This window comes from Trachinotus anak, unplaced genomic scaffold (assembly GCF_046630095.1).
Source record: "Trachinotus anak isolate AG129_WGS33_773 ecotype Australia unplaced genomic scaffold, CSIRO_AGI_Tana_v1 ptg000016l, whole genome shotgun sequence".
Lineage (NCBI taxonomy): Eukaryota > Metazoa > Chordata > Actinopteri > Carangiformes > Carangidae > Trachinotus > Trachinotus anak.
This window is the reverse complement of record NW_027273867.1, coordinates 1,303,721-1,329,570: the sequence shown is the minus strand read 5'-3', so window position 1 is coordinate 1,329,570 and position 25,850 is coordinate 1,303,721. Positions and strand designations below refer to the sequence as shown.

Here is a 25,850-nt window from a genome sequence, read left to right as displayed (position 1 = left end):
ATTTTCAAATCCTTGAAAACTTTCTCCTCTTTGAAATTCAACTACTCCAGCATACTTCAGCTAACTTTTAACGTGCCCAAGACGTTCATTTATCAAAACTTGGATTTATGATATCTTATACAGTTTTGGAGTTACCAGTTTACGTTTTATGTTTTTTACTGACAGTTCTTGAGTTTTTAATGGATTTCTATTGACTGGAATTTCAGAAGCTAGAGTCTTAACTTCAGCTGTTCTGTTTTTTTTTAAATTGTTGTCCTTCAGCTCTTGTAGTTCCCACATCTTTCACTCCTCACAGACAATTTCAACCTGAAATTGTAGACAAATCTGTGCTCTTTGCACAGTGTAACTCCTGAACCAATACGACTACGACACAAATGATACAAACTATAGTTTTGTTTTGAAGGCATCTGGTTAAAAGGGTAACTTAGTTGTGCTCTCCGTCTGTTCTCCCCTCTTCTGCCTAGCATCTTCAAACTCCACATGCATTAACACAGAGATCGTTTTGATTGGTGGATTACCAGTAAAGTAAAAGCTTCCGTTCTTACAGAACCCAGATTCATTAACACAGTTAAGAACTTCAAACCTTCAGCTGTTTCAGGATGCAGCTTATCTGTCTGAAAATTATTTATTTTTTCACAATTTTAAGGCATTTTAATTGTACTTCCAGTTTTGGTAAGATATAATTTGTTTTGGACATGTTTTTTCAGCCATTTTAGGCATTTCAGCTTTGAGTGTACAAGTTTTGCTTTTAATTCTCAGATTTTTTGTTCAGCAATTTCCAGCACTGCTTCAGTAATTAATTTCAATGCAATATATTTCAGTTTGTTCAGATAATGAACATAAGATTCAGCATTTTTAACTTCTGTTGGTATTGACTTTAGATTTCCAAACTCTGCTACCATTGCACTTTAGCTTGCAGGATTTTAAGGATTGCTTCAGCCATTTTCAGCATTTCTTCAGCAATTTCTTTGAGCTTTCAGCTTCCGATTTCCTTCAGCTACATTTACATTTACATTTAGTCATTTAGCAGACGCTTTTATCCAAAGCGACTTACAGAAAGGGGAACAATCAAGGTTAAGTGCGATAAGAAGTGTTAGCGCAGCAATAAGTGCTAGTGACGATTCTTTAAGTGTAGATTTGCTATGTAGTGCTAGGAGAGAAGGTGCTCTCTGAAGAGTTGGGTCTTCAGGAGTCTTTTAAAGGTAGAGAGGGACGCCCCTGCTCTGGTAGGAAGTGGTAGTGCGTTCCACCAACGGGGGACAATGTGAGAGAAGAGTTTGGATTGCCTTGAACAAATGGGTGGCAGAGCCAGGCGTCGTTCGTTAGAGGAGCGCAACGGTCGTGAGGAGGCATATTTCTGTACCAGGGCGTTCAAGTAGGTAGGTGCAGTACCAGAGACAACTTTGTAGGCAAGCATTAGAGATTTGAACTTAATGTGGGCTGCAACAGGTAGCCAGTAGAGCTCGACGAGCAGCTATCACTTTCAAGTTTTGCTTTTACATTTGAGCTCCGTTTTAGCAATTTTAACCATGCAACACTGCTTCTGCAATTTCCTTCAGCTTTCAGCTTCTAAGTTTTCAGTCATTTTAGACCATTTATCGGCATTGTTTCAACGATTCCCTCCAACTTTCTTCTTGTTGTACCATGTCTTGATAATAACATGTCTGAAGCACTAGCAGTTGGGGTGGCTGGGCATTGTAAAACCCCTTGTTACTTGAACCATACATATGATGTGACTGAGGGTACGGACACACAGCTGACCTCAAGTTTATATCAAGGGTTCATCTACTGGCTGTTTCTGCTGTGAAAAAACAACATTATCTGTTTTGTACTCAGCATCTTTCTGACGTCAGGGCAAATATTGTAAAGAGATGAATAAATCCACTAGGCTTACATTGAGGGCTGATGATACCAATACTTGTTGAAGTTGCAGTTGTGGCCAAAGGTAAAAACACTAGTGTAGCAGCAGTTTTCTGTCCTACTATATTCAATCTAACAAGAGAGCTATCAGTGCTGGTAAAAATGGCTGCCATACCTTACTGGAGTGGCTGGTGGGTTTTTCAGACACAACACTTTTCCACGACCCTCGTGGCCATTTCCACTTTCGTATGCTGGCCAGTGTTCCTTGGTTTAATTCCACACAGAACTGCAACACAAGATTAAGAAAGAATATACTGTTGACAGTATTTTTTTTCTTACTTTTTCATTTTCTGTTGCTAAATATAACAAGGGAACTCTTCTTCTTACTATTAGTAGGTCACTATTATGTTTTCTACTGGGCATATGTGGAACGTGCCTGTATATACATAACCCCAACTGTAGTTTGTACAGAAGCCATGTGCGTGTGCACTCCAAATCTGCAGCTGTCTATGTTTGTCCTGGACTATCAGGGCTTAACCTTCAACTCCAATATCCTGAGTTATGTTCAGTTCATTAGATTGCAAGCTGGAGTATGAAGTAAGCTTATCTTAGCAGCTATTTCCCCTTGCTATTTTCTTATTTTCCTATTATTAGAGAGTGCAAGTAATGGAGTGAACAGGTTTAACATGGTGAACTACAAGACAGTAAAGCACAAACATCATCCTCTATTGCTGAACAATTTGGAAAGCTACAGCTTATATAATGATTTACTGTATGTTTCCGTGTCATTTGTCCTCTGGACTGTCACAGTTCCCAGCTGTCAGCCAAAATGTGCCAACATCTTTTTGCATTTTTTTCTCTTATTTAAAAAAACAAAAACAATCTGCATCAAAGTTTTATCCAATATCTCCTGATTCCTGACACTGCTGGAAAGGATATCCTTGAACCCATAGCAACCACTGTCATATTTATAGTAGTGAAAGCACAGGAGAGCACTAACACAGTTCAAACCCAAATACAGGCCTAGAAATAGAAGACATTTACACTTGGGAGTCAGAGGCACACACAGAATGAGTGGAGGAAAAAGGGGACATTAACATAACAGCAACACATTAAATAAATGGGAAGCACTGAGTTTGAATTGCTGAGTGCATTTCTGAAGGCTGCAAATCACAGCAACCATCAGTATCTACAGTAACATAAGAGAAAGGTGGGGTGCACAGCTCAACTTTACCTTATCAAGAGCCTCCCGCTCCAGCAGGTCCTGCACTGCCAGTAACTTGATGCTAGAAGCAGAATGAGACAGGTTTTACAATTACATATTTGCATTTTGACTATATTATATCATACTATGTCTAAAATGATTTTTTTTTAAGAAAAATTAGACCATCCTGCTGCATTACCACCCAGCTGGGTTTATATAGATTTTTAATGACTGGAAAAAAACCTACATAAAAAAATATTGCAAGTTTTTATGCTGGGCTAAGGTGGAAGAGTTGGTCAATAAAGGTAAAATGTGTGTAAAATGTCTTATTAATCTGTAAAGGCTTGGTTCATCCAAATTACAAAAATACATTTTCTCAATTACTTCTAGTGGTACCTAGCCATGCAGATACAATTATTTTGGTATCATTTGGTTGCAAGATATCTGTCACTGAGATTTCTGCCTCGACCCCAGTACAATGGGGGTGAATATAATTTTATCTGTGGTGCTCACAGCAATGAAACTTTACATTTATAAAGTCAACAGGAATTTATCTTTTAAGACACAGCTTCCGGGTTCTCTGAATATGTAATATAACAGATCTTACTGTGAACACTTTTCAGAGGAACTACTTTCCTACATAGTGTTTTGTAATTTCAGTCAACTGACCCTTCAATTAAGGTCACTAGAAGCACCATTAAATCAATCCTCATGAGGAAGTAACCCTTTGGTTTTCCATACCTACATGTTTAGTCTAATGATAGTAAATAGGCTGAAAATGTTGGATATAGTGTTACAGTAATTTTACATTATGCCAAAAGAAGGGTTTTATTCTATTATGTATACAGTAATAATATACAGCAAAGGCAGTCAAATAGTGTTTGACACACCAGACATGAGTGTTTTTAAAATTGGCAAAGAGCTGAGAAAATCTGATTAATCTGTACTGAGGGAGTTTGGACTGATGTCCCAAATTCAGCCAAAACGTTATTGCACAACAAAGAAGGGGCCTTTACAGCCCAATAAACATTTATCCCTTTACTTTTAAAGTAATTTTCCAAACCAACAGTTGCAATAAAATGCAATACATTTCTGAGAGGTAGAAATGCTTGTCCCCTTGCCATTTGGCTCTGAGGAGGAATTGTTTTGCCAGGTAATTTGTGACAGAAGTATGGAAAGCATTCCTAAGTTAGTCTTGTGGATTAATGTCTTTTACAAATGGTCTCTGCATGTTAAGAAATTTAGAATTTAGTAACAAGAAGGGAATCAAAGATCCCAAAATCCTGCTGGTTGACACTCACAATCTCCCAGAGCTCAATCTAAGCCATTTCTTATTTTACTCACACACATGCATGACGCATTGTCTGCAGTGCCATATGCTAAACTGATTGCAACACACTGAAATGAAGTTGGTGGCAATGCTTTGGCCTCACTCACCTCTAACCTACTAATTCTAAATCAGGCACACAGAAAATCACATTGCATAACAGTCTTTTCTATTAATCAAGTGCTGCTGCTGCTGCTGCTGCTGCTGCTGCTGCTGCTGCTGAGAATTATAGGAGCTCTGTTACAGTTCCAGATCGAGTCACATTCACCTAGCTGAGTGTAGTAGCTTCACTGGGGCTGAGTGATAGCACCAGCATCATATGCAACGTAAACAGTCTGCACAATCTAAAGGCTGTGAAGTTGTAAAGGGTGATTCAAGATCAAGCCAAATACTGAAAATCATGATACTTGGAAACAGGACAGTAGATGTGTCGACACCAATCAACTCATAATTACATGTAATAAGATGCCATTGAAGACTGTACATGTGAAAGTTTTAATGCAAATAATACAGCACTAGTGTGTGTTGCCCTTTGGATTTCTGTACTAAGATCCGGTCCCTATCTTACACCTAAGTCAAAGAATCTTTGTTAGTTTCAGACCTGAGGCAGTTGCCATTTTCCCATCCAGTATCCACATTGTTCAAATAGCAAATACACTTGTGCCCATCTGAGCACCCACTGGTGTGTTGGTCTTATAATGAGGTGTGTTCAAGTGCATTCTTGGGGCATTGCTATCTCGAGGCACCAGAAAGCAACTGACCAACAAAAACCTTGTCTGAAGTCAATGGAGCAGTATTTACTATATTCAGTATATCAGTTATTCTAAAGGGGCAATATCAAGAGAACACACGTAGGCTCTGCCTGTTATGCACAAGCAGAGTTTGCTGTTTCTTGGCATCTATTTTTTAAAGAATGTATTAATTCCATACATTTCTAACTGCCGTAAGGCATTCTTAACATAAAGTCTAAAACAAATCACCATTTATAAATTAATTACTGCCATTTAAAAGGAAAATGGGAGCTGCATTGTAAAGTGCAAATAAATAGGATTTTTCACTCGAACTTGAAGAAAATATATCTAGAATAATATAGGCCCTCAGACAGGCTTGTCTGTCTCCTAGTGGCATGGTACCCCCAGCTTTCATACTTTCTATTCTTTTACATCTACATCTTGTTAAATTTCAGCCTCACAGCACATAGCAAAGGCCAGTATTGTATCTCCACTGGGCCTGCTGGAGCTTGGACATAGGGCAAGACTGGCCTGTATAGAAATTGAGGAGTTGCCGTTTTCCTGGATAAAAGCACTATAACATACATAAATACATCATAGAACATACATCAACCGATTTCAATAGGTAATTTTTATATTCAAGGGTTTATGAGTTACATGGAGTTAAAATAAAGGTTTTGTCTCCAGTTACTTATAATTACGATAGTTAAGGCTATAATCATTGTTTTCCATAAGGAGGAGTGTGTATCAATGTTAGGTTTACATATTAGTTCACATATTTGTTTACAGACCAGTGGTTCCTGAATGGTCATTCTGGCTTGGCTGTGGTCACCCTGATGGGCCACGCTTGTTAAAGGATATATGAAAAGCCTGCATCTCATAATTTCTTTCCAAGTGTTTTATTTATGTCTGAGTGAAGCTTTTATGTCTTGTTGGGACTCAGATAATTCAGAGTGGGGGAGACCACATGCTCTTTTGTTATACAGACAAATGAAGGGCATTACTAACATCATCCCCCACAATTCTCCACTATTCACACCTGTGGAGGACCTCTCCTACATACCCTACTGACCAGTGAGTGTTGACATGTGACCCAAGGCATCATCAAACCAACAAAACTCAACTGTTGCCCCTTTGGTCTCTCTCTTCCTGTCTTCGCTCTTCTTTTGGACCTCCTTCCAGGAGCAACAAGGCTCCCAGCACCAGGTTAGCATGAGACTGCTACCTGGAACAACAGCTCTCCTGCAGGCCTGCTCACAGCAAACTGCTTCACTTCACTGTTTCTCAACAGCAGCAACGCGAGTGCCTTAAGGAACCAAGAGTGAACAAGTAACTCAGTGCCAGCTGAATCCCGAGCAGCAGGAGCAACAGCGAAGTTAGTGTGGAACATGTAACTCAGCAAGAAGAACAAAGGAGCGAGCAGCAGCCTCCTCTGAAACACTGAAGCCACTCAGCCGGACGGGACTTCACTCCACCAGAAAGTTACACAGGTTCTCTGGATTTTATGAGCACAATACTGGCAAGGACCTCTCTCTCTCTCTCTTTTGCTCCAAGGACTGGGTAAAGTTGACTTGCGTAACCATTACTAGCACAACATAGCACACACGGCTAAGCATGGGATTGTTATCTTTGTTGATGTACATGTGCTGATATAGTTAATGCATCAGAGCTTTGTTGTTGTTATATTTGCTTAGGTTGTTAGTAGGGCGCACTGTTGCTTAACACTTGCATGTATCACACATACCTGCAGCCCAGTACTAGGACTTGCATGCAGCTAACCCTCTTTTAACCTGGTATCCTTTAGACTACTGGAATTGCCTTAAACAAAGAAACTCACACTCTTCCTCACCCACATGCCATGTGGTCTCAGCAGCCATCTTTGGATTTGCTAGCTTGTGTAGTTTCTTTGTTTACCGCCATCTTGTTTGTAGCAAGTTCCTTGCTTAGGCCATGGTCACAGCGATTCTAGAGCACTACATTCTAGAATCTTTGGCTGCTACTATTTTGATTCTTTGACACAGGCTTACTTGTTGTCAAGCTGCCACAGACACTTCCTACAAAGATTTTACATGGTGGTGTCATGGCAAGTCATGTCTATGGGATGGTTCCAGTCTGTATAAAGGAGCAGACCTTAAGTGTTTAAATCGTCATTGGTGAAGATCGAATGAGTTGGAAAATAAAAATATCACTCACCCAGAGCTCGTCTACAAATAAATAAATTATCAGACATCTTCATAATTACACATCAGACATGCTAACATTAGCTTCTAGTTCAGACAGACTGACGGTTATGTGTTGTCAAGCAAGAGAAAACTGTTCTGAAATGCAAAATCATAGAATTGTAATCGTGATAAAACGTGATTAATCGCGATTAAGAAAAAAATGAATCATTTGACAGCCCTAATAAATACATGAACAACCCCACGTCAAATAAGCCAAAATATCACTGTATTGTTCTGGCTCATCAGCGTATGTATGACTAGATTATTCTCAGTATTCAGACACAGCATCTCGACTAATCTCGGCTATATCAAGCCAAATGCAAATACATTTATATAACAAGACTACTGAGATACCGGCAGTATCAATAATCCTTATTTCAGTTTTCCTGCTAATCCATCTATTTCTACGGCTCAACAATTCTCTCCACTCCACTGAACAGTCAGAACACAAGCAGAAAATTTGTCACCTTTGTATTCAGTGAGTCCAGAGGCCCTGTTTTCAGAATAAACAGGCCCACAGTCACAGAGACAATACTCTTTCCTGTAGCTGTGATCACTCTGCACAATGAAAGAAACTCTCACAAAGATCCTGTTGCCTTCTGGTGGTTAAAATCCTGATCCTCTTGTTTTCACTGGCAGGGACTCAAACCCAGCTCACATTGAGCTGACCTGAGGTTCAGCCATGTCATCAGAACATAGTGGAAAATGCTGAGTCAGTGATTCATCTAGTGCTTTGATTGTATTTTCAGACCTTCAGAGGTCACCAAAATGTGCTGCATCTATAGATGATAATCATGATGCACATAATAGTGAAGAGGAAAAGAAACTAAGCTAGACATACACAAGTGCAGAATAACAAAATAACAAAGGTTACCATGAGACTCTGTGACAAACCTAATCCTGTGTCACTGTGACAACAGAAACTGTCGTCAATGTTGAACAAACATTTGAAGCAAATTGCTGAGCTCCATATCTCCTGCTGCTCTGTAGACAGAAACACAACATAATGAAGCAAAATGTGTGAGTGTCTAATTCAGCATTTGTCAAACTGAGGCAGATCTGAGGCACACGTGAGGTTGCATAATAAAAAGTGACAAGCAGCAGCAGCAGCAGAGATGGGCTTGAACATAAATAACACCTCTGAGCTTTTAACCAAGCCTGGTATAAGGAAAGGGCCCAAGGCTGCAGGTCATCACAGCACACAGATTTAAACACCACAAAGCCCAGTGGGGTGTTGACAGTGATAATAAATGCATTTCCCAACACTCCCCATTCATATCACTACTATACATAAAAACTCTTAAACTGTGAAATCTGAGACTGAGGTTAATACTAAGTAAATAAAGAAGTAGATAAATGATAGCAATGTTAACTTAAGAAAAATGGCTAATAGTAGTTTCGAACTGATTGCTTGAGCAATCAGTTATTAACCTAGATGCTTTCTAATTTATTAGGGCCCAGGCACCGAGGGTTCCAGGGCCGGAACAGTCCCATGACACCAAAAGTGCAAGGAACCAATTGTTTTGTAGATATTATCATCATTCTGTTTGAAAATTGATGTTTGATGCTAAACCAAACTTATGAAAATTGGTTTACATGTTAGGACTCCCGAAAATTGCAAAGTTGTGTTGGGCTCGGGCGTGGGCAGCGGGCTCCATAGCATCCCCAAACCCATGTTGGGATAAAGTTGCTTGGATGCTCTTTCAATTCAGTGGAATTATTGATCTTACCATTCTTGACATAATACACATATAAAAATATTTTTTTGTCTGACAGAAAGTCAGGGTTATTTTGGATTTCATGCATTGATTTTCATTTAACAAACACAATTTTAATGTCTTTGCAATGTGCAAAAATTCAAACCTCTGCACCCATGTTTGAACTAATGAATTTGATATTGTAATTGGGCATGGCAGGGCACATTGGCTCTATAGTGCCCCGTACATACTTACTGCTTTTTTACTTTTAACAAACTCTTCTTATAGATTCAATAAGACTGACTACAAATTTGGTCAGTGCACCTAAAGACCTTTGCGATGCTAAATTGCAAAGCTTTTAGGTTATTGCTGAGTGGTGTCTGTGGTAGCATGGTGAATTTCAATGTTTCACCATGAAAGAGGAAGTTGTGACTCATATATACAGTGCATTCGGACATTGTTCAGACCCTTTGAATTTCTTCACATTTTGTTATGTTGCAGCCTTATGCTAAAATAAAAAGTCAGCTGTCTGTGAAGTATGTGCCTTTCCAAATCATGTCCAATCAAATGAACTGACCATAGGTGGACTCCAATCAAGGTGTAGAAACATCTCAAAGATGATCAAGAGAAATAGAAGGCACCTGAGCTAGATTTCAAGTGTCATAGTAAGTGTGCAAATACTTATATCAATGTGATTCTCCTTTTTAATAAATTTAGCAAAATTACTAAAATTATATTTTGACTTTTCCATTATGGGATTTTAAGTGTTGATTGATGATGATTATGTTGTGTAAGGTTGCAACTTAACAAAATGTTAATTGAAGGGGTCTGAACTCAGGTGGACACAAACATGACTCCATGACCATTTTTTAATATCTTAATTGTAAGAATACACACACCAAACAATTCAGTCAAGAAGCAGGATCACAACACATAGTGTTTATACAAAACGATTTCAAAGTGGTGATTCCAGGGACCTGGGATCTCACAGAAACTTGCAAGATCAAATGTGACTACAGGGCAAAAGGAACATGGAGGTGGAGTAAAACTTGTGATCATTGCAAATGCAGACATTTTTATACATTGTCTGATCTTCCACTGCCATAGAGATGACATTCTATATAAATATTACTGTTTTCTGGGCTTGTACAATTGCTGTCAACTGTTCTACGCAGTTACTCAATATCAATTTGGTGACACTTCCTGGTCCGCTTGCTCCCATTGGCTATTGCAGATTTCTGCTCAGCCTTCAGGATTTCAAGTTGTAAAAGTCATTTGACATTTACGCTTAGAAATCTTCATCTCATTGAACTCTAGAAATCTTAGATAGAAGATAGATAATGTCTGCAAACCTGTCACGCTACAGGATCATTTGGGCAGATGATCAGTTCAGACCAGCCTCAAATCAAAAACGTGATTGTCAGGAGGGGCAAACTGGACACAAAATCTGTTATCCTCTAGTGTTGGACCAGCATTGGCGGTCGATATTCAGATGATACAGCTTTAACCACCTGGAAATTTTGAATTCATTTAATAGGAATTTGGTATGTTTTCACACCAAGACAAAATTGAAAATAATGAAAAATACACAACCTCCACAACCGGCAATTCAGGGTTCAAGTCCTTTTGCCCTAAACAATAGCTGGTTTCAGTCTTTCAAGCAAAGTCACATCAGATAGTTTAAGGAAGAGTAAGACCGATTACACACTTATTTTATCATCACAAAGCTCTCTCTCAGTATTAGTTAATTATTTATGAATTCATTTTTGGAAGGAAACAGGAAGTTTGACCTTAACTTAGCTTGTTTGAGCTTAAACCTGCAATGGGGAACTTTTGTCTCCCCCTTCTGACAGTGAGAGTAATTACACATACACTTTCAAATACAGAGAATTTTACTCAGTTCCAAGATAATAATTCATTATTTAGGTAAGGTTAATGTAGTAGATACATAGCCTACTAGCCTAAATACTTTACGAATGCCAACCTGTCCAAGAACAGTAAGACAACATCCGTGTCTGCCCTCAGTCTCTTATTATCTTTTAGTGCTCTCCAACGAGCAAAAGCCACACCAACGGTAATTTGTGTTTGTCCTTACGATTGATTGCTTTCTTTTTTAGAATATAATCCTTCGTCTAAATGCCAAATTTCTTTTTTATCTGGAGCATCAGAGACTTTTCTCGAATGCGTCTTAGGTTTTTCTGCCGTATGCTCCACCATACTCCTAGCTGCTGCAGCCTACTCCTTCTCCACCGCGAGGATTGCTCCTTCTGACACCATGTTCTGAACAATGTAAACATATGTGGAGGCTCAACACAAGCACCCAACAGACAGTTGCACGTTGTTTCCTGGCCATTTCATGTGTCCCTCGAGCAACACAGTACAACATGCTGAAGGTTCCTACCCAGTATTTCATCAAGGAACCTTTAGCATGTTGTACTATGTTGCAAGGGGGATAATTAAAGTCCAAGAAAAGCAGCTGTCTGTCCAGTGGTTAACTGATTAACCTCCAGATATGTTCACAATGTAAAGATAGACAACTGAAGACCCTCTTCTGCTCTGGCAAACTCACTGATTGATGTAAAATGCATCGCTACTGGTGTGCAGCGAGTAACTCTTGCCTGCTGTGCAGACCGCAGATGTTGGCCACACCAACCAAACAGCTTGACTGGGCTTGTGTAGGCTGAGGCCATCAAGAGGCCAATTTGCAACCTCATATATGTAACAGATGTTCACAGTCTATGTCACTTACAAAGCCTGGGCATGGCTCAGCTGTAGGTGAAAATGTATTTTATGGTATCATAGACTAAAAGGCGCTCTGTGTATAACTATTTGCACAATGCTAGCTTAAAATAAACTGCTTCCTTGATGTGATTACTGCAAACAAATGAGATCATGGTTAATGAATACCAGCCATTAACACATGCCAGCAGCTTTGTTAGTGTTTGATTCTCTCAAAGATCAAGAAATAAACCAAGAGTGAGGTGAGAAGGTCAGTACAGTACAAAGCTGGAGTCAGGACATGGTTAGCCTAGCTTAGCATAAAGACTGGGCGCAGGGGGAAACAGCTAGCTTGGCTCTGTCAAAAGTACAAAATACACCTACAAACACCTCTAACTCTTTAACTTACACATTTGTTTAATCCATAAACAAACAGAAATGTAAAAATAACACAGCTGGAACAATTTCTTGACAATTTAATTTATGAGCTATGACCATTAACAGCTGGTCTATTCTAGAAGATTCTATCAGGATGTGATGAATTCTACAAGTGAAGTTATCAATTTGATTATATAGCCATCATGCTTCATTAAACGCATGATGGTGAAAGAAGTTTAATTTAGTTTAATTTAGTTTGATGCTGAGTGCTCTACTGAACATACTGTATAATCAGAAGATACTGCTGCATGATTCTGAATCTCCATGAAATTTACTCAGTTCACTTTAAGTCCGACATCATATTTAGTGATATGTGAGTGTGAATGGTTGTTTGTCTCTATGTGTCAACACTGTGACAGACTGGCATCCTGTCCAGGGTGTATCCCGCCCTCACCCCATGTTAGCTGGGACTGGCTCCAACCCCCCTCCACAACCTGGTTCAGATAAGCGGTATAGATAATGGATGGATGATTCTGAATATTAAAATGCAGCCATTCAGATACTATCTCTAGTTCTAAAGGTTTGAATCCTCTGCAAAGTAACAATAAGCTAAACATGGAACAGGAGCAGATCTGATTAGATGGCACTAAGATTAACAAGACAACGACAAAAGCAGATTTACTGACTACGGTGTAAGGTGTATGTTAGCTACCTCTGGTAACAGCTAACAACATGAAGGAATGAGATATGAAATGTGAAAAGTTTGACCGAAAGTAAATGTTAAAGGTTTTATTCTCATCTTTTGGCCTGAATTTCAGTCAGTAGAGTAGCTACAGATTGTGTTTATGTGTATGATTTGATGGCCTCAGTGCTGAGTTCTCACCACGGAAAAAAAATGGACAGAAACACAACCATGCAGCTTTGAAGTTCATCTTGATCAAGTCATGAAACTGACCCCATTATGCATTAGTTATGGTGACAGACTGTTTGTGCAGTCAGAGTTGATTCGCCCTAAACAGCCAAAGAACCAACTGCACAGACTTTAGCTGTAAAGCTCGCTAGCAACAGGAGCACACACTGTGTTCGTGTTCAGCTCAGAACTCAACAGAAACTCCACTTCTTTCTGTTCTTCTCCACAGTTGCTCTCTTTTTTTCACAAGAATCACAAAGAAATCATACATTTTTTGTTCTCAGTGCATCTTTCTTTGACTTTGAATGTAAACTTCTTTAAATTTAACCTGACATTTTGAGTGAATACAAAGTAAAGCTCACTGTTTTACATGTTATATCTCATTTGTTTAATCTGCACACAAAGCAAAATGTAAAAAAGACAATTTATGGCGCTAAGGAGAGTTATGTGGTGGAAAGTTGTTTTGACAACTTTAGAGTTTATCCAATCACCCACCACTTCATTGCAAACTCGAGCCTGAGATGCTATAGCCAATTAAAGATGACGTTTGGTGAGCTAAAATTTAGTTTTCAGTATGGGCACAAATGTTTTCAAACCTGGCAACCTCACTGTGACAACAAGACTTTGCTTAGAGTCACTGCACCCAGCTGCTGCTCACCAAGAAATATTTCCAGCACATATTTCCAGCACACAACTCTGCTATTTTTACATTTCTATTTATGCACAAACAAAAAAAAAAAGACATATGCCATACTGAGTTTTAGAGATTTTGGTAGTTGTGGTGTTTAAGTTTAGATGGGGAAGGCTCATCCCTTGCTTCTAGATTTGTAGTTTACACTCACACAGATCAGCTATTTCAATCCTCTCATCTCACTATTGGAAAGACAATAAATATATTTCCCCAAACTGTGGAACTATTTCCTTTACTCGTTCAAAGCCAAAACAAAAGTCATGTCAGAGAACTTCACGCACTGGCTCGTCAATGATTCATACAAAAGGACATCAAAAGGATGACATAATGTTGGTGAGCCTGCCTATGTTCTGACACAGAAAAATCCACCTACAAACTGTCATGCAGAAAAATTCCTAGAGGAGACTTGACAGCAACACAGCTTTTCACTCCTGCAACCAAATTTTCTCTGAGTCAAGAGGGGCTCTGTCAGCTCACATCCATGCCTTGACCCATATTAACCCTGTTCGTGAGAGCTTGTGGCAGCCCTTTCACTTCCCTCCTGCCAAGTGTGTGAGGCTGACTCATGGCTGGCTTATTACTAACACCAGCAGGCCTGAGACTCTGTGGTGGCTGAGCACAGTTTGCTGTGTAACCTTTGGTAAGTGGGAGTTCATTGAACTCTAGAAGCTATCTGCTTATGCCTGGAGGAAAGCCAGGAAGTGTCTAAACTCAGCCTGGATCTTGTGATTGCTCACACAACAGAGCCTAAGCTGTGCAAACACCCCGTATCTCCTCTACAGCCTCCCTTCTTAACTGGTGGGTCATTTTGAGTGAGTCTGTGCATGAAAAAAATGTTGGAAAAAAGTCCACTTTTATTTTGAAGGACAAATACCCATACACCCAACACCCACTCCCATGAGGCAGCAAGTGTGTAGAGGCCATTTGCTGTATGCATTGTCATGACAGCAACATCGAAAACAAATGTTGTCACATCAGTCTTTACTGCTCATTCGAGCACTTGTAAACACTGCGAAATGAAAATATGACACTGACTACATTAAATATGAGTTTTCTTACACTGAGGACAAAAGAGAAGGACCAAAAGCTCAATGTGTTGGGTGCACGGAGGTGCTGGTACATGACAGAGTCTGTACCATGGCAGGGAGCCATGAAAACTGAAACACTATTTAGAAACAAAACACTCCACTTATAAAGACAAACCTGTTGACTACTTTCATAGACGAGCTGAGAGCATTGCAAAATTCTTCATGTTCGAAGCAGACACTCCGTGCATCTTATCAAAGAGCTCACTGTATTGCAAAGTTCAAGACACGCCACACCATTGCAGAAGAGCTTATCTTACCTGCAGCCGTTGACATGGTCAGAAAGGTCCTGGATCAAAACTGTTTAGCAACAATGTGTGGCCCACACAAGTTGCTTATCTCACTGATGTGTTCGAGTAGTTAAACACATTAAATGTGTCTATGCAAGGGAGGGGACACAATATTTTTGAATAGTCTGAAAAAAATAAAGGTATAGGAATCTCTATTTGACACCGCAAGCAAAAATGCTCTGAAGAAAACTGTCATGGCCGACCTCATTAAACTACAGTAACGGTACACGATCCCTTTCGAATCAAGCATTGAAGAGAGTCCACTGGTCGAGCTCTCATGTGATCTGAAAACCTCACTCTTATGTGAGGTAAGCCTCCTGCAGTTTTGGTGCGGAGTCCCATCCCTCGCCACCCATACAAATTCACTACTACCTATCTATAAAATATATATCTATAAAAGTGACTCCTCAGCTCTGGATCAGCTGAAGACAAAGCAGAGGAACAGATTAGAAATTGAACACTACTTGAGAGTTGCTTTGTCTACCATCACCCCAGACTTTGAGACCCTCGTCAGGAGCAAAAAGAATCCTCTGTTATCCCTAGACTGTTATGTCAGCCTTATGATGAAAGGTTCAAACAAAGTGCAACTGAATATTCTTCTTCTTTGATCAGTATGAAGTTCACTAAGAAAATCCCTGAAAGTTGGATTCTTGAAATGAACTGTAACTGAACAAACAATCAAATGTTAAACTACCTTTATGAATAGTTTCATGTTATATTACAATATTACAAGCAACCTTTCATTTCCAGCAGCACTGTGGATGCAGCACAAGCTGTCCGACTTTAACAGGCTGGCTTTGTAATGTTCCTTTCTTCTGAAACGCCAAAAAAGTGAATGATAAATGAAAGTTTTTGCCGCCTTTTCATCTTTACTAGTTTATAATAGCTAGTTCGAAAATAAAAAAAAATCACTGTGCAGCTCAGAGGTTTCCAGCAGCTACCATTGACTTTTAAGGTGGATTTTTTTCTTGTGTGTTACTCAGTGCATCAGTTGACATGAATCAGTCAGTACACCTTTAATGTCAATGTGACAACTCTGACCATTCCATTTGTTTATAAAAAATAACTTTTACATAAAATAACTTTAAATGTCCCCATCTACATCAGCTATCAGTTGTTGTTGTTGTTTGAAAGAGAAAGAAGAAAAATAAATTTTCTATTTCAAATAGAGTTCTGTATGGTAGCCTCTCGATTTGACTGAACAAAATTAGGAGCTTATGGATCATATGATGGCTGCATAACAGAGGAAACTAATTTTACTGGTAGTGAGTTTCAGACGTCAGATGTCCTCTAATAACCTCCCCGCTCCTCCACCCTTCCGTCAGGACTCACCACCCAAACAGGATACTGCACATCTCCAGGCAGTTCAACATGTGAACCCAGCCAATGTAACCTGATGCAAACAGATCTGATCACAAGTCTGATCACACCTGCTCAACAAGTGTGTATTATCAACAAAGAATAAATTAAAGACATGGATGCCATCATGCGAACAGACAAAGTAAATATCTTGTGTAATATTTCATACTAAGCCTTCACAGGTCTGAGCTTTAAGAGGTTTTAGAAGGGGTGAGCTGAGTAGCTTGCTGTTAAGCAAATATGCACAGAATCCTATTGAAATAATCTCATTATTCATTGACTGTGCATCCTTACACATAAACACTGTTCCCAATGTTTATCTAAGCAGATAAAACTGAATTCACAGAGGCCCATTTTCCTGTTATCTGCATAAATGATGCACTCAGGGCAAAAGTACATAATCACTTGAATTAGCCAACTACAGAGTCTCTCTGTTCCTCATTCACTTAACAAATGACACCTTGCTAAACAGTGTAGTAAGAACTGAAGATGTTGCACCACAGTAAAAGCTTGTCCCTGTTACAATAAAACAGGCTTAGCCAAGAAACCTCCTGTTTGATATTGTTGGACGGTTGCCTTGTGGACAGAGAGAGAGAGAAATTGTGTATGTATTATATATTATATAATAAAACTACCTGACTCTAGGTTTTCTGCATGTCACCTGGTTTGAAGCAGTTTGGTTAGTACGACTACATCTATGAATATACCATATTGGCACAATATAAACTAAAATAGCATCTTAAAACATCTGATTTTGACACAGAGCCCCAAGGCAAGACAGGTCCACAAGCTCAAGTAATATTGCATGACCTATTTTAGGTAATATTGCACTTTAGGGGTGCAAAATCACTAACAAATTTGCAAATAATCAAATTACCAAAAGCCACTGACATGTAGGTGGCTTTTGTGATCCCTGGGAATCTGAGGTTCTCTGAAGTTTTTTCAGAGGAGTGTGGACTGTAGTCTGATGCCCAGTTTATGAGGGCTATTTCATCCTGCCACAAAAAGGCTTGGGGGGTGGCCATGCATTTAAAACTATTGCCAAATCACAACATTATTTGTGATAGAAACTATCTCACTTGCTTACTTCAACCTCTGGTGGTGAATTGTTTGCATTAGTTGGTGTTAATAATTAGCTAATTAGCCGTTGTAGGTCACAGACACTAATCAAGAATGCATGTACATCCCACATGCAGTGGCAGACTGATCTGGCCCAGATATGTTTCTAGGTGGCACAGCTGGCGCACAGCTGGGACTAGCATAAGCCATCTCTGAAAGGCATTAATCAAATGTGGCTCAGGTGGCACTGTTTTAAAGATGACTGCTAGTTGATGCCCCAAACCATCAAATTAGAGCTTTGGGTGGTCGTAGTCACACTTTAAGATATAATTTCAAAATCCATATGGAGCTGCAGCACATCAGTTTAAATTATATTCACTGTGTAATTATGTATTTCCCAAAATATTGTTTTCATGTTTGTAATATTTTTTTCTACTTCATTTATCTGACTAATTGATTCATCAGGTACAAATAACTTTAAGTAATTACATTTCTTATCATTTTAATTAATGGTTTTCAGACACTTGAAAGTTACTCTGCATCACCCTAAATGAATCCTAAATTCTACAATTTTCATTATGTCACATCCACCTAATTACAACGACCAATTACACCTTAAATTCAAGAATTACACAGGTCAACTCTTGTACTCACTCATTCTCCAGCAGGGTCATGCATACCACCTCTTTGACCCCAGGGTTGTTGGCCTTGTCACAGGAGCAGTCCTGCAGGCTCCAGGTGGCCAGCCGCACCACGGGTTTCCCGTCCCGTAACCGGGGAGGGGGCTCCACACTGGGCCGTACAGAAATGATCTGAGTCGGTCCTCCAGGTGGGAGATCCAGGTCGTCGCTTCTGAAGCTGAATGAAGTCGGGCTGGGGTGAGACTTGGTGGTGCAGGTCAACCCTCCATTGGTATTGGTGGACGGCGCCCTGGAGCGCTCCACAAACACCTGGAAGCGGATTTTGTCCAGCAGGGAGCTATTGATGTGGTTGACCCTCACCAGGTCCTCGATGCTTTTGAACGGGCCGTGTTCCCCCCGGTAGACCACGATGTTCTTGGCTATCTTCTCAGTGATGCCTCGGATGCTCATGAGCTGCGCCGGAGTGGCAGTGTTAATGTTCATCCCGGTGCAAGACTGGTGATCTAGGTCTTTGCGCAGGGACGACGGAGAGTGCTGGGATGAACTGGTCCTGCTGGAAACGCATATTTCCAGTTTGATCACCTCCAGTTTAGAGGCCCCGATCCCGCTCACCAAAGCCAGGTCCTCCACCTTTTTAAACCCTCCAATACAGTCTCGGTACTCCACGATATTCTGTGCGACACTGCGGTTGACTCCCGGTAGAGTCATGAGTTCCTCCTCGGTGGCTGTGTTGATGTTTAGTCGCTCCTGGTTCACCAAGATGTGCCCGAAGTTACACGCAGCGCTAAATTTGCGCTTCCCGCAACTTAAGTCTGTGGGGTCCTTGGGAATAGAGCGGTGGCAACCCAGACTCCCCCCCATGGCTCGATCGGGCCACCGGAGCTCGGGTCAGTGCAGTGGGTGGGAGCAGGCAGATGGCCACGGCAGATACAAAACAGGCTGAAACGCAACTAACCACGAAGACGAGGGAAGTGACAGTCAGACAGATTTCCAGACAGGCTACAGATGTAACACTCTTCCTTTTTAAAAACAGATTAAAGATGATATTAGACATACGCACCACACAGTAGCTGCCCTCAGCCCTGGCTACATGCTGCATGTACTCACGCCTCTCCAAGCTGACGCCTGTCGGTGCTCTCGGTGGCAGATCGCAGCTCGGTGAACACGCTCCACTGAAAACTTTGCCCTGGAACAGTCTGCTACGTTACTGGCCACAGATCGGCCTCCACGGCCCAAACCATTTCCCCCAACGTGTCAAGTCACACAGGTTCAAACAGGCAAATACCGGAAATTGTTCGAGTAGTCTTCAAAACAAAAGTGAGAAGGCGAGTAATGTCAGCCCATTCACACAGATGAACTGAATGAATCAGTCAATACATGAGTCCACTTGATGCCAAACATAATCAGCATGTTGCATTACACCCAATACAAAGTTCAAGTTGCGATTCAAAAAGGATGCAGGACATAAATAAATGAATGAATGTGCATGTTAGCAGAACATAAAAAACAAATAAATATATTTAACAGTTGCCCAAAAGAGAATAACAAAATCGGCAATACAAAATCAATTAGGCCTACATTACATACACACAGTTTTGTGTAATTATTAATTGATTTGACTGTTTTATTTTTACATTTATTTATATATTGTGTATTTATTTATTTCCATATTTCTGTCTACACTTACCTCCACATTTTATTTCTACTTTTTTTTACTATTTTATTTATTGTTCAGGTATAAAGGTAAAACATAAATGGGCCTCCATAGCAGGCATTGAGTATGGTGTTCAAATCTAAAAATACATGTTGTATATGAATATGTAATTGTCAATCTGTCAGTCTCGCTTTTATTTTGAAACGAGACACTCTCCTGGTTTGAAGCTTCCTCCATAAGCAGCAGCGGCAGGTGTAATCCCGGGTTTGGCAACCACATTATCTAACTAGGGCAGATTACAGAGCTGATTACATACATAGACATTTTGATAAAGGCTATACAAATTTCAGTTTAGTTATTCACCATTCAATGATGCCCTGTGGAAGCAAATCTGTCCCAATTGTTTTTTTGAAATTTTAAAGCCTGTGAATTCCTAGCACTGATTTTTTTTTTTTGCTTTGAAATTATGTATCTGATTTTTTTTTTTTTAACGTGAATTCAACTTTTTTTCAGGACCTCATTTTTCAATGTTCACAAATTCAGAATGAAAAATTTAAGCGTTAAAAAAATTCCAATCAAATATTCATGTTGCTCAAATTCAACAGGCCAAATTCAGATCCCAAAATTCGAGTTAAAAATTCAAATTCAACAGCCGAAATAACGAGGATAAGCAATCCATTCTGTCCATAATGAACCAACATCCAACCAATCAAGTTAAGCTCTATTGGTCATGTGACTCAGTGACATGCTGCTGGCAGCCATGGCAACTAACATTCATGCAGATACTCCAAGACCAAAAAGCATGGATGTATAAGTTTGTCTTGTCTGCTCTGTTGCTGGAGTACGTGTGATGCTTTGAGACTAAAATGACACTAAAATAATTTGTTGTTTGTGCCTCTCCTCTCTGTCCTTCTGCAGTTATCTCTGGTTCTGGAGCAGCAGGATCCAGATCTGTCACTACAACACTCATCATTATTGTTATTATTACTGTACACAATTGCCCATATGTATTAGTACTATTATTTTCACTATAACGATTAACAATTAACAGTCCATATGATAACAACACTACTTATGGGTGTAACTACTGTTATTTATACGGTTACAATTGACAGGCAACAGTATATACAGCTGTTCCTGATTTCTCTCTCTTCTCCCACCTCCCATCTTTCTCCTCTCAAACCCAGCTGGTCGAGGCAGACAGCCACCCATACTCAGCCCAGTTCTGTTGGAGGTTTCTCCCTGTTAAAAGGGAGTTTTTTCACCTTATCACGTAAAGCTCCGTGAGACAATGTATATTATGATTTAGCACTATACAAATTAAATTGAAATTCAGAAAATTTAAATCATGAATTTTGTAGAGGTGGTTCAATGGACCTCTAAGAGTTTGTAATGGATTTCCAGAGGATATTAAATTTAGTTCTAAACAAAATCAAAAACATTTTTGGAGGTTCCTGTGAGGACCTACCTTTGCTTCCACAATGATCATTATTTTGATGATAGGTTAAGTGATCAGCACTGTTTTGTATAATATATGATGTATAATAAATCTTATCTGATGAATGAAAATTCTGTCATATGGCACTCTGTTTACTTGTGTCATTTTTTGTCTGTCATATAATAGTGAATCGATAAGCCACAGTTCCCATTACAGCTCTATCTGCTTGCAACATTGTGAAAATCAGAAACCCCCTGTCTCTAAGGGAAACTGACAAACTAGTTCATGCATCTGTTACCTCTAGACTGGACTACTGTAACTCTTTATTGTCAGGATGTCACAGTAACTCAGTGAAAAGCCTCCGATCGATCCAAAATGCGGCAGCACAAGTACTGACAGGAACTAGAAAACGAGATCCCAGTCTGGGTCCAGGATCAGACCCGCCCTCTACCTTTAAGATCAGGCTTCAAACTGTCCTCTTTGATAAAGCTTATAGTTAGGGCTGGTTCAGGTATGTCCTTAGTTATGCTTATAGAGCTAGACTGTACAGATACAGATACAGTCTTTATATAGCACTTTTCATACAAAGCATGCAGCACAAAGTGTTGTACATGATAAAATCATAAAACAAAACAAACAAAACAAAAACCCATCACCCACTCCCACCCAAACCATCCACCTAACTATACACATAAATATACACCCACCTACACACACACACACACAAACAGGAACTGAAAAGAACCAAGGTAACGTTATCCTAACCTCAACCATTTGCATTGGGGAAACACCAGAGACTGGGTAAAGCAAAGTGTCCGAAATCACTCACTACTTCCTACAGAGTCCACTATATAGTGAGTTTGCCATTCTGTAGTGCTGTCTGAATGTATAGTGAGAAATATTATACCCTTTATAGTGGACTCATACTATCCCACAATGAATCATAAAAAGTAACTAAAACAAAAAAAACTGGAATTAAGGATCACACAAATTTGGCAAGACAGACATAGTTTTTACAATAATAAGCAGTAATAAGCAGAGAAGAAAATTCTGTCAAGTGCTATCCGTTTGTGCAAGAAGAGACCTCACAGTGTAACACCTATGGTGAAGTTATCAGGGGGTAGGAAGGGCCCCTAGATTAAATCAGTTAGCAAGGTAGTTGTATTGTAAGACAGCTGAGGAAATTAACAAGACAAGACAAGGGGGACGCAGCGAGCAGACAGATGGGTGCCAAAGTCCCCACTACACAAAATGTCTATTTTCTTCCTCATTACCTTACATCAGCCTTTTTTGAAGAGTGGTCTACAAGCAACCCTGTGTGGTCCACAAGTAAATTTGTTAAAATATCATGTTTGAAATTTGGTGTTTCTGGAACTGCCACCACAAAGTCCACTAACAAGTAGTGTATATATCTTGCTTTCAATATTAAATCAACTCATGTAAATTCAAACATTATTATTTGAACCGGCTGTTTTGCAGTATTGTTGGACTTATGACCGTTTTACAGCACTGCCTGCTCACATAGCTACACCAATTTACAATTAATGTTTAAAAATTTACATAAAAAATGATCTATGTGACATTTGAGAGGAAATGTATATGAAGCTGACAGTTAGCCTCCCCTGGGATTGTGGTAAATTTCAAGAGGTAAGAGGAGCCTATTAACTAAAGGTGCATTCTCAAGATATGTGCCTACATATGTGAGTGCACAGCACACACATTCTGCCCATTACATACAAGCAGGGTGTGCTGAAAATGAACTTCAGATATTTGGATAAGTCAGATGGGCCATTACAATACAGCCCTCCAGAGGTCGTAGCATTCTTTGTGGCATATTGTCTGTTGCACAACATTGCCATGTGTCTAGATATAAACGAGGAACAGTGTTTACCATTCATCACATAGACTAAATTTGTCCCATGACAGTTTCTCAATAAACTGAAAATTTATTTGAACTTACCACAATATAACATGTCTAACATCTTGTCTAACAGAGAGCACTGCGCAGTGGATTGATTCATTCAGCATCTCAGGGCGCAGAAAGCAAGTGTACATGTGCCAGGACTGAGCTCACTGATCAGTTACAATATGTTATCAGCTAATTCTGTGTGAAATATTGAACCATAATAATAGCAATCCACAAAGGTGCAAGCGCACCTGACTTTTAAAGTTAATGGAAGACGGCACTCTGATTGTTTTATTGCATGTTACACCCAAAACTCTGAGTACTTTGTGCAACCCTTTAGAACCATGCACCTTGTGCAAAGACCGTTTTTTCTGCCATTGAAGTAGCAAAAAAGTGATATGCCCCCCGCCCCATGCACTTGCAAGCCCTTAGTCTTGTTAATCTTTGCAGTGGGATTCATTTAAATGCACTGCAACTTACAAAAACACATACAAATAGAAAAAACACAAGGAAATTCAGAAAACATCATTAATCTAACAATGTAGGCCCTTGCAAATACTTACAACATAACCAAATACACTAACATGCTGTAAATACTCACAGCAGAACCAAATACACAAAAACACTGCAAATTCTCACAATACAATGGAAGTATTTCCAGGGGACACAAAAAGCTCAATGTCAAAACAACAACTCATGGATGACGTACAAGAGTGTATAATTTAGAGTGTAAATGCGGTATGGTGGCTTACTAAGACAGTACAAGTAGAGAAATCCTTTTAACGCAGTCAGGGCTGGCCTCTGCCTTTCTGGGTTAGGGTTAGAAAGGCAGAGGATAACCATGTACACATGACCACATTAGATTTCAGTGTACATCTCAGTAATTGGCTAAGGGTGTCTTCACCTGGGTGACCTGAGGGCTCAGCCAACCAATCAGCAAGAGGAGGGGCCAGAGCAAACTAGCTGTGAGGCTGGAAAGGCTGTGGTGTGAAGCCGCAGTAGCCTACAGCAGTGTATGTGTGTGTGTTTTAAACTCCACACAGCAGCAGAGAGTCCAAAGGGCTGAGCTTTTGTTTGAATAAGCCAGGGGTTGCATTCAATAAATTGTTTGGTTTTTTTGTTTTTTTTTAAATTAATTTAATTAGAAACCTGTCTGACATGGGTACAATACTACTTGATTAATTGGATAGTGAAACTGATCAACATATTAGCTGTCTGCGGGAACACATCACTTTGATCTAATTCATGCAACATTTCGAATAATAAACATCCTAAATGATCCAATATTCTTCTTCTGTTAAACAGTAGACAAGAAGTAAACATGGACCAAGGCTCTTACCTAGCAACACAATTCCAGAGAAATAGGTTTCAGTAAGGAGTATCCCAGAATGGTCTAAATGTAGTTACAATTTTCAATCCCAACAAAAACGACATACTTGGGAAAGACCTCTCATATTTTGGAATAAGTTTAATTCACTCACACTGCAAAACACACATCTGTTTAACACTCATGCACTCAACATATAAATACACTGCTCAAAAAAGGAACATTAAAGGAACACTTTGAAAACTCATCAGATTTCAATGTGAAAAAATAATATGTTGGATATCTATACTGATATGGACAGTTTCATATTTAGGAACAAAAGAATGGCACATCTTTTGATGGAAATAAAAGTTTTCAGCCTACAGAAGGCTCAATATATAGACATCCCAAAAATCAAAGTGAAAAAATTATGTGGCAGGTTCATCCATTTTGCCAAAATTCATTTTCTGCAACTCAAAATGCTTCTCAGTATTTTGTGTGGCCCCCTCGTGCTTGTATGCATGCTTGACAACGTTGTGGCATGCTCCTAATGAGACGACAGATGGTGTCTTGTGGGATGTCCTCCCAGATCTGTCTAAGGGCATCAGTGAGCTCCTGTAAAGTCTGAGGAGCAACCTGACAACGTCTGATCGACCGAAACATTATGTCCCAGAGGTGTTCTATCGGGTTTAGGTCAGGTGATCGTGAGGGCCATTCAATTGTATCAATTCCTTCATCCTCCAGATACTGCCTGCACACTCTTGCCACATGAGGCCGGGCATTGTCGTGCATCAGGAGGAACCCAGGACCTACAGCACCAGTGTAGGGTCTGACCATGGGTCCAAGGATTTCATCCCGATACCTAATGGCAGTAAGACTGCCGTTGTCTAGCCTGTAGAGGTCTGTGCGTCCCTCCATGGATATGCCTCCCCAGACCATCACTGACCCACCACCGAATTGGTCATGCTGAATGATGTTGCAGGCAGCATAGCGTTCTCCTTGGCTTCTCCAGACCCTTTCACGTCTATCACAGGTGCTCAGGGTGAACCTGCTCTCATCTGTGAAAAGCACAGGGCACCAGTGGCGGACATGCCAATTCTGGTGTTCTATGGCAAATGCCAATCGAGCTCCACGGTGCTGGGCAGTGAGCACAGGGCACATTACAGGACGTCGCACCCTGAGGCCACCCTCATGAAGTCTGTTTCTGACTGTTTGGGCATAAACATTCACACCAGTGGCCTGCTGCAGGTCATTCTGTAGGGCTCAGGCAGTGCTCAACCTGTTCCTCCTTGCACAAAGCAGCAGATATCGGTCCTGCTGATGGGTTGAGGACCCTGTCCAGCTCTCCTAGAGTAACTGCCTGTCTCCTGGAAT

At 40.0% G+C, this 25,850-nt stretch overlaps 1 protein-coding gene across 2 annotated transcripts in view; it reads right to left on the bottom strand.

The window, feature by feature from the left end:
* The window catches only part of eepd1 (endonuclease/exonuclease/phosphatase family domain containing 1), a 30,901-nt gene extending 11,460 nt beyond the window's left edge, over positions 1-19,441 (bottom strand). The window contains exons 1-4 of one of the 2 annotated variants that reach the window (XM_071499707.1): positions 19,233-19,441; positions 18,186-19,122; positions 3,095-3,146; positions 2,036-2,146 (exon numbers count right to left, since the gene is read on the bottom strand). In XM_071499707.1, coding sequence (XP_071355808.1) covers positions 2,036-2,146; positions 3,095-3,146; positions 18,186-19,033 — 1,011 coding nt within the window. In that variant the 5' untranslated portion in view covers positions 19,034-19,122; positions 19,233-19,441. Of the gene's footprint in view, positions 1-2,035; positions 2,147-3,094; positions 3,147-18,185; positions 19,192-19,232 lie in introns of both variants that reach the window. The other variant, XM_071499708.1, reaches the window with a different exon arrangement.
* Between the last annotated feature and the right edge of the window lie 6,409 nt (positions 19,442-25,850).